The sequence below is a fragment of the Bombina bombina genome, chromosome 10 (assembly GCF_027579735.1).
Source record: "Bombina bombina isolate aBomBom1 chromosome 10, aBomBom1.pri, whole genome shotgun sequence".
Taxonomy (NCBI): Eukaryota; Metazoa; Chordata; class Amphibia; order Anura; family Bombinatoridae; genus Bombina; species Bombina bombina.
The window spans coordinates 145,407,659-145,421,189 of record NC_069508.1 but is presented as its reverse complement, the minus strand read 5'-3'; the positions used below and the strand labels follow the sequence as shown (position 1 = coordinate 145,421,189).

The following is a 13,531-nucleotide window of genomic DNA, read 5'->3' as shown; positions in this document are numbered from 1 at the left end:
ATCAGTTATTCTCTCTTTGACTTTGGCTGTATGTTTGGGGTAGTTTTCATGCTGTAGAATGAATTTGGGATCAATCAGATGCTTACCTGATGGTATTACATGATGGATAAGTTCTGCCTATACTTCTCAGCATTGAGGAGACCATTAATTTTGACCAAATTCCCAACTCCATTTGTAGAAATGCAGCCCAAACTTGCAAGGAACCTTCACCATGCTTCACTGTTGACTGCAGACACTCTTTCTTTTACCACGCTCGTGCCCTTTGGTTAACAAACTGCCTTTTGTTGCAGCCAAATATTTTTGGCCAATCAATTTATCAATGGTCCTCAACGTTGCCGTTTCTTTGTGATTTCTCAGAAGAGCCTGGACAACACATCTGGAAACCCACTGTCTGCCTTGAAATTTCTGCCTGGCAGAGACCCTATGTATTGCCGTGGTGTAGGACTTTTGACCTAAAGTTATTATAAATGATCAGTATATTAAATGATATAGATATTTTCCTTTTGATGTGGTAATGTGATTCACATTATCATTTTTTGAACAAAATGCTTATTTAAATAAATATAATTATTTTCTGACCTGTCCGTCAATTACCTTCCCTCTACCCACTTAGAAATTGAAGTCTGCAATTCTGTGACATTCACTTTGGGTGGACCACTCTACACTTCGCAGAATTGGGCGGAGGGAAGGTAAATGACTTACAGCTCAATAGACAGTCACTCTTTTGTGTCACGCTTTTGTGACATAACAGATTACCGGCCCATTCAGGCTTTTTAATAGAAAAGATAGAGTCATATGACAGCACTTTTGATTGGTTGTTTGTGATGAGTAGGAAAAAAATGGAGTAGTGAGGCGGGCTGCAGGGGGAGAGCAACATACAGTTTACTAAGAAAGGGAAAATGTGCGCTTTACAGGTATGTAAAAGAAAAAAAAAATTGCACAAATATTTTTTTCATATACTCTTTCTAATGGCACTTTGCATACAGACATCGTTTACCCTCACTTTTAACTGTCGTCAGCAACCTCACCTTGTTAGCAAAGTTTGGCTTTTCCTCACCCAGTTGTATTCCTTCTATGAAGCAGTTTTGTTTAAGTTAATGATTGTGTTTCAACATACACATCAAATGGATGATCATTAGCACCTTTTTTGGTATAACTGTTTAATCATGTACCAAACATTGGCCCCTATTTATCAAAGGTGTTGCGGACCTTATCCGACAGTGCGGATCAGGTCCGCAACACCTCGCTAAATGTGGAGAGCAATACGCTCTCCGCATTTAACATTGCACCAGCAGCTCACAAGAGCTGCTGGTGCAACGCCGCCCCCTGCTGACTCGCGGCCAATCGGCCACCAGCAGGGGGGTGTCAATCAACCCGATCGTATTCGATCGGGTTGATTTCCGGCGATTCCTGTCCGCCTGCTCAGAGCAGGCGGACAGGGTTATGGAGCAGCGGTCTTTAGACCGCTGCTTCATAACTGCTGTTTCTGGCGAGTCTGAAGACTCGCCAGAAACAGGGGCCATCAAGTTCCTTACGGAGCTTGTTACATAGAGCCCTATGGGCAAGATTACATATGCGGCGCAGGCTTCAGCACAACTGCTAAAACCTGTGTCGCCCGTAAATTCACCTCACACATCCGCAAATCACATAAATCGTGCCGGCAGTTCATAAACGGATAAACTGGCGATGTCCAGAAATGTGCGGAAATACACATTTCTGGAGTCGTCAGTGACTCACGACAGTTTAGAAACTGCTGGCACGTAATAAAAACACAAAAAAATACCACATCGCCCATAAAAGTCTAACCTGCCTCCCAAAAATAAGCCTGACACGTAAAAACCCCTATATGTATTAACCTCTAAACAGCCACCCCCACAACGCAATATACCGTAATAAACTATTAACCCCTAATCCGCCATCCCCCCACATTGCAACTAATAATAAAAGTGATTAACCCCTAAAGTGCCATCCCCCCACAGCACAATATACTTTAATAAACCATTAACCCCTTATCCAACAATTACCCACATCCCATCTACCTAATAAATGTGTTAACCCCTAAACCGCCATCCCCCCACAACGCAATATACCTAATTATCCTATTAACCCCTAATCCGCCATCCCCCACAAAGAAATATACCTAATTACCTTATTAACCCCTAATCCGCCATTCCCCCACAATGCAATAAAACTAATTAACCTTCTAACCCCTAAACTGCCAACCCCCCACAACCCAAATATACCTAATTAACTTATTAACTCCTAAACCGCCATCCCCCACAACGCAAATAACTAATTTAATCACTAAGCCCCCTAACCTAACACCCCCTTAAATTAACCCCAATTAGAGAAATTAAAAAAATACTGTTAAAATTAAATTAAAAAATCCTAACATTACTTAAAAAAAACTATAATTAAATTAAAATAAATAAATCTAAAATTACAAAAAATAAAGTCTAAAATTACAGATTTTTTTTAATCAAAAATAAAAAAATTAAACCTAATCTTATACCCCTATGAAAATAAAAAAAGTCCCCCAAAATAAAAACACCCCCTAATCTAAACTACCAATAGCCCTTAAAATGTTTTTTTTGTAGGGCATTGCCCTCAGTTAATCAGCTCTTTTACATAAAAAATACCCCCTAACAGTAATCAGCCAATAGGATTTCAGTACCTCTCATCCTATTGGCTGATTTGAAAACTTCATCCAATAGGAATGCAAGTTACTCCAAATATAAAACAGGTACCTTGCATTCAATCCTCAGTGTGCGGCAACGAAGGTACGAAGAGGACCCTTCACGCTGGATGGCTCCGCATCCGGCGTTCTTGCTCCTCGGTCACCTCCTCTCCGTGCCGCCTTTGCCCTGGATAAAGATAGAAGTTCCTGCGATGGAAGAAGATGTCGCTGCATGGAAGAAAAAGTTCAACGCCTGGAAAAAGACTTTCTCTGCCTGGCATCAGGAACAGTAAATGCCTATTTGGGGGTTAGATTTAGGCTTTTTTTATTTTTTGGGGTGTCTTTATTTTTTAGATTAGGGATTTTTTTTATTTTCATGGGCTGCAAAAGAGCTGATTGCCCTTTTAAGGACAATGTCCATACAAAAGCCCCTTAAGGGGCAATGGGTAGCTTAGGTTTTTTTAGTGTTAGGTTTTTTATTTTGGGGGGTTTGGTGGGTGGGGTTTACTGTTAGGGGGGACTTAGTATTTTTTTTATTTAAAAGAGCTGATTAACTTAGGGCAATGCCCTACGATAGGCCCTTTTAAGGGCTATTGGTAGTTTAGTTTAGATTAGGGGGTGTTTTTATTTGGGGGGGGCATTTTATTTTCATAGGGGTATTAGATTAGGTTTAATTTTTTATTTTTGATAATTTGGTTTATTTTTTTCTGTAATTGTAGACTTTTTTATTTTAATTTAATCTTATTTTTTATTTTAACAGTATTTTATTTTTTTATGTAATTGGGGTTCATTTAGGAGGTGTTAGGTTAATTAGGTTTATTGCTTTGTGGGAGGTTGGTGGTTTAGGGGTTTAGGGGTTAATAGGTTAATTAGGTTTATTACATTGTGGGGGTGGGGGTTTAGGGGTTAATTACTTTATTAGGCAGTTTGCGATTTGTGGGGATGGCGGATTAGGGGTTAATACATTTATTAGGTAGATTGCGATGTGGAGGTTCGCAGATTAGGGGTTAATAGATTTTATTTAGTTATTGCGGTGGGGAGATGACGGTTGACACGTAGATATTGCAAATGTGTTAGGTGTAAATTAGAACTTCTAGGGAGTTACGGTTCTTTTATATTCAGCGCAAAGCTTGCTGCGCCTGCCTATGTGTGGCAAGGTGAAAATGGAGCAAAATTTTTCCTTTTTCGCTGTGTAAGTCCTTGCACTGAAAATATGAGCCCGATGCCGGGCTAAAACACCTGCTTTTGCAGGCGATGCCACATATGTAATCTTGTCCTATATGTCTACAAAATCCCTGACTTTGCTCAAGTGTACCTAGAATAATTTATGCTGTTTTGAGGGTAAAAGGTGGTCACACCAAATATTGATTTGATTTAGATTTATTTTTTGCTCACTCACTTTGCATTTTGTTAATTGATAAAAAAAATAAACTATTATCAATTCTATTTTTGAAAGAATTCTTATTTACAGCATTTTTTCACACCTGCCTAGAAATGTTGCACACTACTGTATATACAGTAACTATGTTATATATTGTATGGTGTCTTTTTTTTTTTTTTTTTACTTTTTTGGGTATTTTGACAAACTAAATAAAAGTGCTGAAAAACAGAAGACCCAGGAAATTGATGTGTAAATACAGTGGGATCCATGTACTAACCAGCCAATGCTGCTATGGAGCTCGTGTTGTGCAGGCTCGCTCATGAGAGCCTGTTTCCCACAATGAGCAATATTACAAGTTGTACGACAAATCAGTTGCCAAAACACTGCACACATTATGGCTTTTTCACATTTGGGGTTGTGCAGCTATTAAAAGTTGCCAAAACAACTTATTTTGCGCACGCGTTAAGACACATAATGCAAACCTCGAAATCGTGTGCACGTTCACGTATTCCCATTGAAGTCAATGGAGAAGACAAATAGAATATGTTCTATTTATTTATAAATAAATATTTTTCTATATATTTGATGATATTTGGACTGATATATTTATTTATTGTGAGATATGAATATACAGTTTATATATACAGGTAGCCCTCAGTTTACGCCGGGGTTAGGTTCCAGAAGGAATGGTTGTAAATCGAAACCGTTGTAAATTGAAACCCAGTTTATAATGTAAGTAAATGGGAAGTGAGGAAGATAGGTTCCAGGCCCCTCTCAAAATTGTCATAAGTAACACCTAATACATTATTTTGAAAGCTTTGAAATGAAGACTTTCAATGCTAAACAGCATTATAAACCTAATAAAATAATCAAACAACACAGAATATATAATTAAACTAAGTTAAATTAACCAACATTTGCTAAACAGCATTATAAACCTAATAATATAATCACACAACACAAACTTCACTTGCATTTTTCTGCAAACAGTTCTTTCTATGCATTCCAATCTGGACTGATTTATAGACAGGGAGATCTTGTTCCTTTGAAATCTGCTCGATAGCTCAGGTCTGGTTAAACAGATTAATTTCAGCTTGCTTGGCTTTGCTGCAACACAAGCGGACAGCTCCCCCTACTGGCTATTTTAATAAATGCACTGCTTCTCAATGCTTTTCAATAGCAGTCACATGACTGGAAAAAAAGGTTGTTATTCTGAAACGGTGTAAAATGAACCGTTGTAAAACGAGGGCCACCTGTATATATATATATATATGTCTAGATATCTCGAGATCTATATGCGAATATCGCATTGAAAATAAATCTGAGATATTGTTTAATGTGCATAAGATAGTAATGTAAAATATTTTCATTATCTCCATAGTTAAACATATGTCTATACATATAAATGCATGTTTCTCTATGTATGTGTATTTATGTCAATGTAAAATCACTGCATCGGCTTTTTTTTCTTACACCAGAGATCTCATATCTTTGAGCCCTTATAACTTTTGTGTGCAATATTTTTTTTAATAATTTTTATTAGACAGTTTAAATATGAGCGTAACTGTACTTTGTAATGTATTTTTGAAATGTTTTGTCAAATTTTTATGTTGAGGAAAACTGCTCTTCAAGCGCAGAAAGGATTGTTGGGTAAAAGGCAAATGCGTGCACGCAATCACGATTTTTCAAGACTTGGAAATTGATTGCGATGGAAATTTATTGCGAATAGACCACATTACACACAGAAAACTCATAATGCACTACTTGTAATCTTGCTGAATGTAAGAGGCAGTGGTCATCCCAGTTGGGTGATAGAAATCACCCCAAACATATTTGTTCGGGGTGATTGACAGGTCCTGTTCGCACATGATTGGCAAACTTTTAGCATTATGTGGTACTGCACAAGCAAGTGTTAGCAAATACAGGCAGCGGACATACAATGCTGCCCGCAGTTGCAATGCAAGGGACTAATAATATGCTTTAGCATCGTGGTGTGAAATGGCTCAGCACAGAAGGGGTTAAGGCAGGGGTTCCCAAACTGTGTGCCTCAGCACCCTGGTGCGTCGTGACTGGCATACAGGGGTGCTGCAAAATATTCATCTTTTGCAACCGTAAAAGTGCTCATAAATGATGCGCCACTGACAAGACCACTGATGAGACCATATTGTTTTGAGAATAAATGTGAATGTACTCACCCAGATGCGACATGTGTACGATGCACAAGGTTATCACATGAATATATGACTTGATCTGCGAGTTCATAGTTATTATACGCTTAAAAATGGACAAGTTTTTATTTATTAAGCACACTAGGACTGAAAATGAAGAGGATGCACCACAAACTAGTGGCGGGTGTGTAAAGGAGCGGAAATATCGTAAATATGATGACAATTATATGGATTTTGGCTTTACATCAACAAATGTCAATGGTGAAGAAAGACCGCAGTGTATAGTGTGTTTGAAGATTTTGGCTCCAGAATACGATTCCAAGTAAGCTAAAACACCATTTAGAAACCAATCATTCAAACATGTTTGGTAAATCTCATGACTTCTTTACCAGAAAGGTAAAAATTAAAACAATAACAAGGTACTTTTTCTCAGCATTTGTCAATACCAAGCAATGCTCTGCTAGCCTCATATAAGGTCATTTGCGTTTAATACTAATCGCACCAAGTCACCAACTGCACACTGCAACTGTCAGGTATGTAATATAGATTATAGAACTATGGTTTGACTTGGGGTGCCTTGAAAAAATCTTGAAACATTAAGAGTGCCGTAAACCGAACCACTGTTTGGGAACCACTGGGTTAAGGGAATTTCATGTTTAATTTTGCAGCTTGTTGTAAGTGGCAGTATAAATATTCAGACTTTAGTTATCACAATATACACTACATGTGCTAAGATTTAACATTCTCAGTATGTACAGAACATATCCATCAACTGACAAAAAGTGCTGGAAATGGCTGCATAAGTACCGAATAATGCCAGCTCACAGGCAACACCAGAAGGCACAGATATCTCATTAAAAAGCATTTTTAAATGTTGCCATTTTTCATGCAAAGGCAGAGAGCTCTGAGCTTTCTGTTTTACAGGATAAATCTGAGCTTATTGTTTTCCAATAGAGAAGTATAATGCCAGAAGCTTTCAGAATGTTTAAAGCATGCTTTTTAAATGACAGATAAACCATTTGGCAGTTAAAGTGCTTTCTACTAAATATATGGGTATTTAATGCCAAGCTCTGAAGCAAATGCATAACTTAATATGAGAAGCAGTTATGTACAATTTTCAGACATACTAAACCTATCAAACAAGTACTGATGCTAAAATACACAAAAGCGTGTCCCCCTATGGATTGCATTGCTAAAAATATAAGGTTATATACATTTGTTTCTTTGAGTGACATTAAAGGGACACTGTACCCAAAAATTTTCTTTTGTGATTCAGATTGAGCATGAAATTTTAAGCAACTTTCTAATTTACTCCTATTATCACATTTTCTTCATTCTCTTGGTATCTTTATTTGAAATGCAAGAATGTAAGTTTAGATGCCGGCCCATTTTTGGTGAACAACCTGGGTTGTCCTTGCTGATTGGTGGATAAATTCATCCACCAATAAAAAAGTGCTGTCCAGAGTACTGAAACCAAAAAAAAGCTTAGATGCCTTCTTTTTCAAATAATGATAGCAAGAGAACGAAGAAAAATTGATAATAGGAGTAAATTAGAAAGTTGCTTAAAATTGCATGCTCTTTCTGAATTACAAAAGAAAAAATTTGGGTACAGTGTCCCTTTAAACAGAACATGAATTATGTATTCAAAGCAAAGATTAGCCGAATATAATATGCAGATGTATTTTTTTAAATCCCTGGGTTATCACAAGCTAAATTTTATAATTATCGGTATGTTAACAGCTGCTTATGAGCGGAGCCATCCCTGTTTTTCTAACTAAAATCCAAATTTGCAATACTTAATGATACATTTATGGGTAATTTTTCATTTTTGAAAAAGACTTGATAAAGCCCAGACAGCATTTTTCAACATATTACTTAGCAGAACCCCAAAAGTTTTAGAATGTAACACTATTTTTGCACATGGCAAAAGACACTGCAATTACAGTCGCCATATTGGATGACAATGTCACCAAACACATACATATTTTTATATATAAACAAGAAGGGCTATTCTCATATAAATTAGGGACTTTGATCTGCAAGTAGGAGCTGACATGAGCCTCAAGTAAATGCACATTTATTCACACTATGGGGACGATTTTTTCATTGTCTGTCCGACATGATACGTTGTAGTGTATCATGTCCGACAGACTTCGCTGAAAGCCGACAGCGTATTTAACATTGCACAAGCAGTTCTGGTGAACTGCTTATGCAATGCTGCCCCCTGCAGATTCATAGCCAATCGGCCGCTAGTAGGGGGTGTCAATCAACCCGGTTGTCTAGGGTCGGACGGATTGCTGACCGCAGCCTCAGAGGCGGTGGACCAGTTATGGAGCAGCGGTCTTAAGACCGCTGCTTCATAACTGCTGTTTCCGGCGGGCCTGAAGGCTTGCGTGGAAACAGGGGCATCAGGGGCCATTCGGCTCTTGATAAATCGTCCCCCAGGTATTCACTATTGCCCCAGGACTTTATTTTAATGATGGGTGGATGGTGACCACATCTCATCTGTGCTTAAAGGGTAAAATACTAAAAAAAAAGTGTATTATTTTAGTGACCATAAAGCAATGGTTCAGCCATCTTGTAACCAAAGTCTTTGCTGAAGCTAACTGGGAACAGCTATAAATGAGCGGGCAACAAGTGACTGTGTAGAATTTATCAGTGTTAAAGGGTCACTAAACCCTACATTTTTCTTTCATGATTCAGATAGAGAATACAATTTTAAACAACATTCCAATTTACTTCTATTATCTAATTTGCTGCAATCTTTAGATATCCTTTGTTAAAGAAATAGCAATGCACATTGGTGAGCCAATCACATGAGGCATCTATGTGCAGCCACCAATCAGAAGCTACTGAGCATATCTAGATATGCTTTTCAGGAAAGAATATCAAGAGAATGAAGCAAATTAGATAATAGAAGTAAATTAGAAAGTTGTTTAAAATGGTATTCTCTATCTAAATCATGAAAGAAAAAAATTGTGTTTAATGTCCCTTTAAGTCTGGAGTACACAAATTGCAGGCTCTGCTCAGTTAGTGTAAAGTCTAGAGAATATGATTAAGCGCCACTAGGGGGCATGAAACGCGTAAGACAGTCCTTCCTGTGTATGCCCTTTGCATGGAAACACTACATTTTTATATTGGAATCAATAAAATTTATATTTTTTACTTTACACTAACTGAGCAGAGCCTGCAATTTGTGTCCTCATCTGGTTGTTTTCTGGCTTGATCCGCCGTCTGCTAAGGCTCTCCGGGTATGTTTGGGTAGCAGTAATTGCCTTTTGTGAAGCCCTGCACTGTTTGGAGTCTCTGACCGTGTTCCGAAAAAAAAAAACCCTTGGTTAAGTATGAAGTCTCCACTTCCATTACTAACAGGAATTGCAAAGCCCACAGAGTTAAAGGGATACAAAACAGCAAAAATATGTTATAGCATTTTATAATTGTACTATTGCTTGTGTATAATTGTGTTTAACCCCTGCAAAGTGATAAAAAATATAGTTATTGTCAGTTCCAGAGTTGAAACGCACTACTGGGAGCTAGCTAAACACATCTGGGGAACCAATGACAAGAGGCATATGTGTGCAGCCACCAATCCCTAGCTAGCTCCCAGTAGCATAATATATGTACATATTCTTTTTCAACAAGGACACTAAGAGAAAAAAGTAAATTTGAACACAGAAGTGAATTTTAAAAGTGTCTTAAAATGATGTGCTCTATCTGAATCATGTAAATTTAATTTTGACTTTTGTATCCCTTTAAATTACAGATAAATAGACAAAACATGTAATGAAAGTATTTTGTAAAGTTGTTTTTTACTACATATAATTATACATTTTGTAGTACAATCTGAAGGTGTTTAACGTCCATTTAATACATTAGTTCCTATGACATACTGTAAATAGTAATCCCTGTATATGTCTCCTGTATCAGATTTTTTATACTGTTTTTTTTTTAATAACATGATTTACATATCCATTGCTTCAAAGCTGTCAGAATTTAACCCATTGACTCCTTGTCCTATCCCCTGGGAGAAGCACATGAAAGATATGTTTTGTTGAACATTTCTAATGCAATGCAAATGTCAATGCAATTTGATCTAAATGTCAAGGTTAGTTATGCTAATGTATACAGTGAATACAGTTACAGCAATCACTTTGTGTGTGGAGATAACCAATTCAGAATGGAAGAATATGCAAACATTTATTATACATGATCTTTTTGAAAGGCAAAAAATATATATAAATTCAATAATCTGCTCCAAATTACATATAATAAGCATTATTTCCTAGTGACCAAGTTCACTGAATGTACAGTGCTGCAGCATTTGACCTTTTTTTTTTACTCTTTGTTCTTATGAATATATTTTAGAAACTCTGTCAATCAAAACAAAAATATACATTTCAATATAAACAAGCTTTTAATGTAAGTAACTCTGGTTATTGGCAGAGAGCTGCATATACACAATGCATAGAGTGCAGGGAAAGGTTAGTATCAAAGAAGAAAATAGCTTTGTGGATTGCAAATGGTTGAGGTATAGTATTGGATGGAAAAGTAAGGAGCCAAATAAAAATAGCAGGAAGGCTACATCATAGTCCCAAATCTTAAATGGACACTGGACTAAAATATTTTCTTTATCCTTATGTAAGAGCTGAATTTAAAGGGACAGTCTACATGAAATTGGTATTGTTTAAAAAGAAAGATAATCCCTTTATTACCCAATCCCCAGTTTTGCAAAACTAACACTGTCATATCATACACTTTTTACCTCTATGATTACCTGTATCTAAGTCTCTGCAGACTGCCCCCTTATTTCAGTTCTATTTACAAACTTGCATTTTAGCCTATTAGTGCTGGTTCTTGTATAACCATTATTATTCTCCATGGGAGTGAGCACAATATTATCTAAATGGCACTCAGAACTAGCACTATCTGGCTGTTGTGCAAGATTTAAAAGCACTGAGAGGTTTCCATGCTTTATTTAGTAACATTTTGGTGGACAACGTACAATTCTTAAGTTTAAGAAATATGTATAACACAGTCTATGGTCCAATTCATCAACCACCTGGGTGCATCAATGCAAATACTATATGCTACCTTTTATTTAAGTGGACATCTTGCATATAGTCTGTCCCATTCTTCAGATGTTCCCAGAAATGGCAACTTAAATAAAGTCACTTAATGATTGTGAAAATTCCTATAATACTGTACTGTATATCTTTACCCTGGGGGCAGGGTATTACTTTGTTTGTACTGTTATATATAAATGTTACTTAAGTTATCCAAAGCACAAAATAACTGCATAATTTATCATCAATTGATTTAATTAAATTTGTGCAACAAACATTAAACACTGTTCTCGGATCCTAGGTATTGCTTAGGAAAACACACCTACAGTAGTTTGTAAAATTACTTTATGAACACAAAATGTACAAACTACAGACACATTATACGTACGGCATCAAAACAATTGCAATGATGTGTAACATTTATTTTATTTTTTTGTGTTTTGCAGGCAAATGGCCACAGTTTTGTACATATGGAGCATGAAAAAGCTGTCTCATTGCTGAAGAGCTTTCAAAACACAGTAGATCTAATTATACAACGTGAGCTTACTGTCTAACTATTTTTCTACACGGTAAAGATATGTTTAGGCAGATTGAATCTTCAGAGTAAATTTATATTTAGGAAACAGGTTTTGCCAATTGCTGGATCAATGGCAAAGATTAGTGCCAAATGTATAATAGATGTTATCAACTTTGAAATGTTCACAATATACATATGAAAACCACGTGGATATGTATTATTAGTTTTTGTCAGCTAGAGGCTGTGGATTGGTGCAGTTTTATAAATAAATATGTTTCTTCCCAGCGTGGATTTCATATCGTTTGAGAGCACGGAAGCACACAAAAGCTCTTTACAATGTTCTAATTGCCATCAACACTGCCTCAAAATTGTATATGCCTTTTATATAGAACATTAATATTAATAAAAGGAATTGCAAGTCATATTTTGACTTCTATAAAAAAAGAATACAAACAGAATAATATTTTCTTAACTAATGAATTGATTGATAAGAAAGTATTTATGAAAATGTAAATGTACACAGATTAATTCCCTTTTTTATATAAACAATATAATATATATGCCTTATGGAACTATCATTATATAGGTATAATTCAATGGATTTGAACAAAACTAATTCAATCAGACTGGCCAGAATGAAAAGAAATGTATTTTTTCTGCAATACTTTGCTACCTTCTTGTGGCAGTGATATAGTTAATTGAATCATCAGATATACAGTAACCCCTTAGTGACAGAGGAGTCTACATCACATTGCAGAGCAATGAGCTACACACTCCTCTGGCAGTGAAGAGGGATAATATTGCTTTCAGTGTTTCATAAACAAAGCCAGTAAGTGAATGGCTGACAGGAAAGCTAATGCTGTATCGCTATTTTTCCTTTTATATTAAAGAGAGACTGTCACCAATAAGTTGACAGGATTGTATACTATAAAACATTTACTGATTTATATGTATTTTTTTACTCTTTAGAAATTGCTATTTAAATTCCTCTTTTGTAAAAGCTTCTAACTAAAATCCAAATTTCATGATAATCGAGAACTGCTCACTACTATGAATTTGTTATGAATTGAAATTTGGTAGCTCCAATATAATGTGTTCCACAGGGACATTTTTCAGGACTGTTACAGTGTGTTAGGCAAAACAGTTTGTGTACTGAGTAATGATGACAATCATGAAAATTGGTTTAATTTAGAAGCTAGACGTAAAGAATATTTTAAAAGATCAAAATTATCTTCCACAGGTGCAAGTGTTAAAAACAGTGAGTACATTCTCACATTTGTCTTTTTTAGATTTAATGGTGACAGTGTCTCTTTAAATATACCACATCATTAATAATATTTAAATGCCAATGAATGTCACACTACTTTTGCAGGTGAACTTCAATTGCCTAATGTTTTTAAAATATTTGTATAATCTTTATGTTGTGGCAAGACAGGAAAGACTGTTGGCGTTTTGATGCATGAGATTTGTTTTTATCCTTTGGTTTCATTCATCCTTAAGAATATTTATATATGCTTTAAAGCGCTTATGTGGAAAATTTTGAATAAAAGTGATTCTGATCTTTGATTACATTTTATTAGTTAGTAAAGTCCCAGACTGCTTTTTCCTCTACATTTCAAAGACTCATTTATCTTAAAGATTTTTAGGAGGCAAATGGAAAATACCATTAAATAATTATGAAGGAAAACAAATACATAGTTGCAAGAGATGTAAGACCCAAGAGAC

At 36.0% G+C, this 13,531-nt stretch overlaps 1 protein-coding gene across 1 annotated transcript in view; it reads left to right on the top strand.

The window, feature by feature from the left end:
- The window catches only part of LRRC7 (leucine rich repeat containing 7), a 518,594-nt gene extending 506,751 nt beyond the window's left edge, over positions 1 to 11,843 (top strand). The window contains exon 25 of the mRNA XM_053693367.1: positions 11,736 to 11,843. Coding sequence (XP_053549342.1) covers positions 11,736 to 11,843 — 108 coding nt within the window. The remainder of the gene's footprint in view (positions 1 to 11,735) is intronic.
- The last annotated feature ends 1,688 nt before the right edge of the window (positions 11,844 to 13,531 follow it).